We start from the raw sequence: 8,525 nt of genomic DNA, 5'->3' as shown, positions 1-8,525 counted from the left end.
AGTAATAGTATTTGAATTTTAGATAACTGTTTTCTATTTTAGTACATTTTAAAAATTGTATTGAACCATGTGAAGCTGAATTTTAAGAAGCCTCCAGTCTTTAGTATCATGATCCTTCAGAAATCATTCTGATATGCTGAAAAAATTTGTATTTAGAGCACAGTTGCACTGCTTAATATTTCTGTGGAAGCAATGATTCAGTGATTTTTATTTCTTTTCAGGATTATTTCATTAATAGAATGTTCAAGGATCATTCTTGACGAATTTTGAAAAAATTACATTACAGTACAAGAAAACCCCCAAACTTTGGAATGGCACCGAATAATTTTATAAATCCCCTTACATTAATTATTCTCCTAAAATGTGTGAATAATTTGATGTTCTACAGTTTTTCCAGTCATTTTTACAGTCACTTTACAATTACATATTACTTCATCAAGAAAGTTATATAATTGACAATTACACCAAAAAAAGGTCTGAAAATTCTGTTGCATGTTGAATGTTTCAGTTCTATTGCTGTCTACGGAGGGCCAGAGAGCCCTCAGATTTCATCAAAAATATCTTAATTTGTCTTCCAAAGATGAACAAAGGTCTTACAGGTTTGGAATGACACGAGGGTGAGTAATTAAAATGACAGAATTTTCATTTTTGGGTGAACTATCCCTTTAAGCATCCACCCCCCACACACTAAAATCATGTAAAGTTGTCATTGCTGTGGCTACAATGATAAAACAAAGTACTTTAAAGTTTACAGATAGGCCACATTCACTTCTATTAAACACAATTTTCACTGAATCTAGAAGAAGTCTTAAAAAGGCAACAGTACCTGCTCTCTCCGGGCAGAAACGCGGTGATGGGAACGTTCTCTTGGCAGTCTTGGTCTGGGTGCCAGCTGGACTTGCAGGCGGAACAGAACTCAAGTGCGCAAACATTGCACCGCACCAACTGAGGAAGCGTCGTGTCAGACTCCTTCAGCTGGCACACGGCCTGGCACGTGGAGGACGGGCACCAGGTCCGGCTCGGGTCCAGCAGCACCTCTGCAGGGGGTGAGAGATGAAAGATCATACACGGTTTCCTTGAGTGTATTTTTGGCTGCTTTCTGCTGATGTGTGCTGACAGGTCACCAAGGTTACACTATCAGAGGTGGAGGGGTGATAGAATAGAGCACCTATGGCCTTATATGCCCTCAGGAAAAATATACCAGAGATGCTACCAATCATAGTTCTGCATAAATTCATTAGTTACATTGGATTTCAATAAGGTAAAAAGTCACATGATGTCTTTGCATTACATTGAGGTGGAGGCGAAACAGGAGGCGGAGACGCTGTTGTTCAATAAATAATTACATTGAATAATTATTACAATAATTAGAATACATGTAATAGTAGCTAGGTTTATATTCTTTGATAAAATGTGATTGGGGCTTGACTGTGCAAAAGATCTGGATGTCTGGGTGATGATAGAGCATGTCTAAGTAGTTTTAGGGTGTTCTGGGTGGTTTCTGGGTTGTTTATATTGCCTTGGTTCTTGGTTTTTCCTATACTTTGCTAGACAGTTTCTAGGGTGTCCTGTGTAGTTGTCAGGACATTGCTAAGTGGTAATTTTTAGGCGGTTTAAAAGGGCCTTTGTTATTGGTGCTCACCAGGATTTTGCTAGGTGTTCCAGGTGGTTGCTAGGGTGCTGCAAGTCTGTTTCTAGGGTGTTACTGTTTGGTTGCCAGGGCCATATGGATTTTATTTTTTAGAATCATGTCTCCTTGCTAAGACATTGCTAATGTGGTTACTAGGACGTTCAGGGTGGTTTCTAGGGCCTTGCAAGATGTTTGTTGCTCTAAGAGGTTGCTAGGGCTTTTGTATGGTGTTGCTAGGCAGTTACTTTGATGGTTCCGAGTGGTTTTTAGGATGTTCTAAATGGTTGCTAACAAGTGTTGTTTGGTTACTAGGATGCTCAAGGTGTTTTCGAGGGCCTTGTAAGATGGTCGGGTGCTTTAAGTGGTCGCTAGGGCTTTTCTATGGGGGTTTCTATGGTGAGTTCCTTGGCTGTTCTGGATGGTATGGCATTTCTAGAACCTTGGATATTGGTGGTTACTAGGGTTTTGCTAAGATGTTTGCAAGATGTGTTGGTTGCTACAGTATGTGACTTGAGTTTCTTACTAGTTCACATCCTCAAGTCTCTATGATATTCTGGTCTCTATATATAGCCTCTAATGTTGCCAATTCAATAAAAATGTACAGACATAACGATCCATTTCAGAATGGTTTAACTGGCTTGTCTGCCTGACAAATGCATGAAAGCTTGGTTAGTGGCATATGGCTAAGCTCGGTTTTGTATGTGCGCTTGGGGGTAATTATGTGTTCATAAAATCCGCTGACTGACATTTTTAACTGTCTTGTTGAGTCAGGATGGCATGCATTTTCATCCGTCCTCGAAAGTACTGTGAAGTGAAGTGAAGTGAAGTGACATTCAGCCAAGTATGGTGACCCATACTCAGAATTTGTGCTCTGCATTCAATGCCTTGCTCAAGGGCACCTAAGTCGTGGTATTGAAGGTGGAGAGAGAATTGTACATGCACTCCCACCCACAATTCCTGCCGGCCCGGGACTCGAACTCAGAACCTTTCGATTGGGAGTCGGACTCTCTAACCATTAGGCCACGACTTCCCCTGAGACTCTCACAAACCAAACTCACAAATCCTCTCCATCTGACATGACAGGCCACGCGTCACTCTACAAGAACTCTTGGTTCTGTTTCTGGGAGTGTGGATATGCTATAGCCACCATTCCGCTCCAGTTCCCAGGAACACTGATTGGCTAAATGATTTTTTTTTACTCTCTCTCTCTCTCTCTCTCTCTGCAAGTCTTTCATTTACGATGATGTTGCTGCCACAATTCTCATGAAAACCTTGAATGCAAACCAAAGAGAGACAGAGAGGGAGGCTCACAGCATGGGAGCATCTACTGCATATAACTACATGTATTTATTTTTCTCCCTTTTCAAGGCAATGTAATGCACTGGAGGGGGTGGACAGAGAGTATGTCTGAAGCAAATGTATCCTATGGCTTAAACTACTGGTGACTATCAGAGTCCAGAGTCTGGGATCCCCTACTGATAGAAATAATGAAAGAAGCTGAGCATAAGGCACAGAGCCTCTGGTCTGTCCTGTTTAGAGGGAACATGTATGCTTTTGATAAAGCATATCCAATTAACACAAGTCTAATTTAGTCTTTATAAGTCTTTTGATCTGGGAAATTCCTGACTCGAAGCTACATTTGTTTAAATTAAAGGCATTTGAGGTCAGACCGATTTAAGATACAGAGAGGAACCTTAATAGACTCTGTATTTGAACTTCACTTAAGTCTGAGCCTTTTTAAATCCCAGGTTAAGTCCACTTTTAACCCTGGGTTTCACAATTGTAATTTCGAAGATGGTTTGTAAAGCCTTAAACCCTGGATTGTAAAGCACTGTTCTGGAAAGGGCATTGCCAAAGGAATGAAGTTGGGCCTCTCGCATTAAATTCTTTAATTTGATTGCACCATTTTTTTCTGGAGGCAGAACACATTATAAGTGACATGAAAGTGATGTGACATTCAGCCAAGTATGGTGACCCATACTCAGAATTTGTGCTTTGCATATAACTTATCCAAAGTGCATACACACAGCAGTGAACACACACACACACACCGTAAACACAAACCCCGAGCAGTGGGCAGCCATTTATGCTGCAGCACCTGGGGAGCAGTTGGGGGTTTGGTGCCTTGCTCAAGGGCACCTCAGTCGTGGAATTGCCGGCCCGAGACTCGAACTCACAACCCTAGGGTTAGGAGTCAAACTCTCTAACCACTATGTTAAATTGAGATGTATGTATTTATATATGCACATTTATTTAATAGATTTACCAAAGTGTAAACACTGTGTAAACACTGTGTCACTATCAAAACACCCTGATCAGCATAAAATGGAAACACTGGCTCAACCAATGGCATGAGTTTGGGACGGGGCTATTTGCTGCCTAGGGTTTTAGAAACCTGTTTGAAAACAATCATTACACACTTATCCTATATATCTTTTAAAACTCAATGTCCACCTTATTTTCAACAGAAGAGCAGGCCATTTTTAGCTTGAATGGGTGTTAAGCTGCTTGATAATGCAAACTGGTATTTATTAATTATATTATTTAAATGTATTATCGTAATAACAATTCACACATTTTACTGTTTTCTGTACTAGTTATTAACCTACAGTGGCTAATGAATCAGAAGTCTCGCACATGCACAGGAAACAGCTTGCTTCTATTTTGAAATAAAAAGGGTAGCGAGAACATATTTTAAGTTACAAAACTGAATGTCAGGACTGTGGTATGGTAGTCAGCATGAGTTTAAAAATGTGGTGCTCACGTGGACAAAGCAGGTTTAAATCTGGTGTTTTCGGATTTCTTTTTCTACCAAACGATAATCAGAAAATTCAAAAAGAGTGAGGAAGGTGTCGGCAGGTGCAGGCTCTCATTGTCAAACCACTCCACCCTGCGACAGCATGAGGTCAGCTGGACCTACACGTGTCCAGTGCAAGTCTACTCACATCCCTTTCAACCTCACACTTACACCTGTGCCGGCCTATTTGTCTGCAGTGAGTCACCCTGAGTCATCTAGGACAGCAAGCATGGAGCTCACCATCAACAAACACGTACACGTGCCTCATCTGCTGCTGTCTGATACTAACTGCCCCCCTGAAGAACAGACAGCTGCTTTCCACTTACCCTTCTCAAACTGCAGCTTCCTGTACCTCTGCATTATCTCGGTGGCCACCATGCATTCAATCTGCGAGAGAAACAGAGCCAACAAAAGCAATTTTGAAACAATGTGGTCTGATGGATTCGAACGCACTTTTCGTTTTGCATGTAGCGGATTTAGCATTTCAATTTGATCTGGTTTACACACACCCAACATCAAATATGGTTTCCAATTTGATCACTGTCTCAAGATCAAACAACACAGAAGGAATATGCATAGTGAAGTTTTGCAGTTTCGTTTTGTCTTGCAAGTGGTGCAGAAATGGCATACTTCAGTTTTAAGGATTGCCAGTTGATCTGATGCTTTGCATCTGGGTCTGATTCATCTGGTTTAGCTGCTCTGATGCTTTGACACTGAACTAGCCTGCCATCCAAAAAATGAGCCTGCAGCACAGAGGAGGAACCCTGCCCTCGGACTGACCTCATACTTGGAAGGATTTCGCAGTGCAAGCCACCAAGGGAAGAGTCAGACTGGAGAGGTTTCAGCATCCATTTTATGCTAAAAGCTTTTTGTTCTCCTCTTGATGAGATACAGATTCATTGTAGGATTTTAATTTGGAAAGTAATGTATTTGGTTGTTTTTTCAGAAGCGGTGACTATTGCAGGGTTTGTTGAAAAAACTGCATCAGCAGATTAGCAAAACTGCAGATTAACATTATAAAATACATTAATAACATTATAGCTCTGCAGTTTTTTCATGAAGGTTTATGATTTACTTCAAACCAAGGACCCCTAATTAAAAACACTAATGCTAAAATTAAAGTCCCTGACATTGACTTCATTCCCAAGGCCTAAGTACCACGTGATCCTTCAGAAATCATTCTAATCTCATGATTTGCTGCTCAAGAAACATTTATTATTATCATCATCATCAATGCTGAAAACTCTTGTGATGCTTAATATTTTTGAGGAAACCACAACTGTTTTTTTTTTCATTATTGGGTGACGAAAAGAACAGCATCTATTTGAATAAAAATATTTTGTATCAATGTAGATTTAATGTCCATTTCGACCAATGCAATTAATGCTTCCTTGTTAAATGCACCGATTTCTTAAAAAAAAGAACTCATGACCCACTCTTATGGACAGTTGAAAATACCTCATTTTCTTGTAAATGTCCACGTTTTGGACAGGCTGAGTCTGGACAGCTGATGGCCGTTTCAAAGCCATCTTTGATGAGAAGTTCCACATACTGCTTCAGGCACTTTAAAACAATAATAAAACAAATAAAACAGTTCATTAAAAAGAAAATATAGAAAAATATATTATGTGAAACAAATTCAGCTTTTAACGTCTTGTTTAAATTGCTCAGTGTGTCTGTGAGAGTGAGCACAGAAGCACTTAACCACTTCTAATGAACTGTTAATTTCCTCGAAACAATTACGCTGTGTAACATCTCAATTTAACGAAGACGCAGTCACTTGTCCAAGACTAATTATCCTCCAATGTTAGCAATTTGTGAACTGACTGCTTTAATAGGCTATGAAAAACAATTAAATTGTTTATTTTTTTTATGTTTCAGAAGAAATATATGTTTCATATTTTCCCCTCTCTCCCACTCTTTCTCTAATAAATAAAAAGACAGAAAGAGAGAGAAAGCAAGCAAGCAAGAAGGAAAGAAAAATACTTAATATCCGATAAATTCCATTTTGATCTGAACCGACCAACAAACTAAATGGATCTGAGCTTCAGGATTGTTCGGTAAGGCAAATTCTGAGGGAGTTGCTTCTATGAACACGCTACTCTTAAGACACAAAGGCAGTTTTGTTTCAAGTGAGCTCAACCAAGACAAGGCCTCATAGAATCAGATGAGATGTTGTTTTCCCTTTACCCTACTCTAGAAGCTTCCTTTCCCCAAATGTTGCTTGTAACCTCAAGAGATAAATAAAACTGGTCTCAGATCAGTGTAAAAGCACAGCAACTGGAAACTGCTCCCAGAACAGAAAACCTCTGAGGGGTTAAAGAAAGAAAGATTTCAATGTTTATTACTGGCCTGTGAATCACATTTCTGAAACAAAAAAAAAAACATTCAGTCGGCCTGTAGAGAATCTGTCTATAGCTGTGAATTCTGTGTGTAAATATAGACACGTATCAAAACGTCTGAAGCTTATGTAAGAATTCCACTGATTTATTTTTAGACGTTCTGACCTAAGACAGCAGTCAAAACGAAACTCCTCACCAGGGTGCAGAAGACGCATTGGCACTGGGTGATGGTGGTCATTTGCTCCAAGGGAAACTCTCCAAGACACAGCTTACAGGACACCAGCGGGTCCAGGGCCAAATCCCAGGTGGGTCGGTACCTAGCTGTGGTCATGATGCCTGCTGCGGGGCTGAAAACACAGAATGGCTGCCATTAGAGAAAGCCCACACACTTTAATACACCAATAGAACCAGCGCAAAGCTTTTAACTGCTGTCTATCTGAAGTGCCTACTGCTGCTGCAGCCACGATAAGTGCTTTTGTGATGCCCAGCGCTAATATCCACGGCATCACAAACACCAACCCTCTAAATTCTCATTAAATTAGCCACATTTCGTTTATTGAAGGTCTAACAGATATGATGCTGAAAGGGTCAAATACATTTACTCCATTTATATTATATAACTGAAGGCCTGGCCACAAAGTGCTTTTCTATATCTAGTCTGACTGTAATGGAATGAGAAGTCGGGCCGGATAGACGGAGCAATTTCTCTTCTTCTGCTGCCGAAAGAAAGATGACTTCACTGTGTGGTACTCCATAAATGAGAAGGTCAGGAGAGAGGAAAAAAAAAAAAAAAAGTTATTCTCTGCCTACGTCTCTCCTTTTTGCAGGTTTTCAGAGAGGGATATTTTTGGAAGTCTCGACTATGAGACAGTTCCATTTTTTCACGCTGAAGTGGGCTGTTTTGCTCAGACAGACTCGTATCTTAAGTGTTTACAGGAAGTGCCTGTGAGAACATCAACCAATGTCTTGGCTGCTAGGCAATGGGGGAATGGGAACGAGACAGATACGCTTCTGCCGGTGGCGGTACGTGTATTTAAGGCAGGTGCTGTTCTGCACTTGTGGCAGGATGTCTGGTATCTTGTGCTGAGAATCACTCAGGATGCTTTTAAACATTGCAGTCAGTGCTTTGTAGAGTGGTGTAGTGGTTAAGGTTTGTGCTAGTTACTGTAAAGCTCTTTCTGTAACACCAGGTAATGCAGGTCCTGTTTATGGCAGAGTTCTATGATACTGCAGGAAATTTGTCTAAAAACAGACAGATTTCTACTTGTTTTTTTTTTTTTTTTTTTTTTTTTTTATGGAAATGTGCCAAAGTTGTGTGCTAGTTGGTTGCCAGAGAATATAGAGCGCAATAATTGGGTTCCAGATGTAAAATCCCATTCATTTTCTACATATGGGAATTTATCAATTTTACTTCTGAACTTTTAAGGACAGGACTAGTAAACGCTTTTGTTTAAGCCATCAGCCCCGGTTTAAACTTCTATTTTAATAATCACTTACAAAATCTCGAAAACTGGTGAGAAACTACATTACCCATATATATATATATATATATATATATATATATATATATATATATATATATATATATATATATATATATATATATATATATATATATATATATATACATACATACATATATTTTCAACAATGATGGTTAATCTAGTTTCTCACCAGTATTTTCTTTAAAACTATTGTAGTTCTGGTCCCCTCTTTATATAAGGTGGCTTTAACGACAAACCTGTTCATTAGATGG

At 39.6% G+C, this 8,525-nt stretch overlaps 1 protein-coding gene across 1 annotated transcript in view; it reads right to left on the bottom strand.

Moving 5' to 3' along the window:
• The window catches only part of LOC127976521 (probable E3 ubiquitin-protein ligase RNF144A-A), a 29,847-nt gene that overhangs the window by 8,259 nt on the left and 13,063 nt on the right, over positions 1-8,525 (bottom strand). The window contains exons 2-5 of the mRNA XM_052580983.1: positions 6,966-7,116; positions 5,886-5,990; positions 4,754-4,814; positions 827-1,037 (exon numbers count right to left, since the gene is read on the bottom strand). Of these exons, the coding sequence (XP_052436943.1) occupies positions 827-1,037; positions 4,754-4,814; positions 5,886-5,990; positions 6,966-7,100 (512 nt within the window). The 5' untranslated portion in view covers positions 7,101-7,116. The remainder of the gene's footprint in view (positions 1-826; positions 1,038-4,753; positions 4,815-5,885; positions 5,991-6,965; positions 7,117-8,525) is intronic.

This window comes from Carassius gibelio, chromosome B17, assembly GCF_023724105.1.
Source record: "Carassius gibelio isolate Cgi1373 ecotype wild population from Czech Republic chromosome B17, carGib1.2-hapl.c, whole genome shotgun sequence".
Taxonomy (NCBI): Eukaryota; Metazoa; Chordata; class Actinopteri; order Cypriniformes; family Cyprinidae; genus Carassius; species Carassius gibelio.
This window is presented reverse-complemented; position numbering and strand designations above follow the sequence as displayed.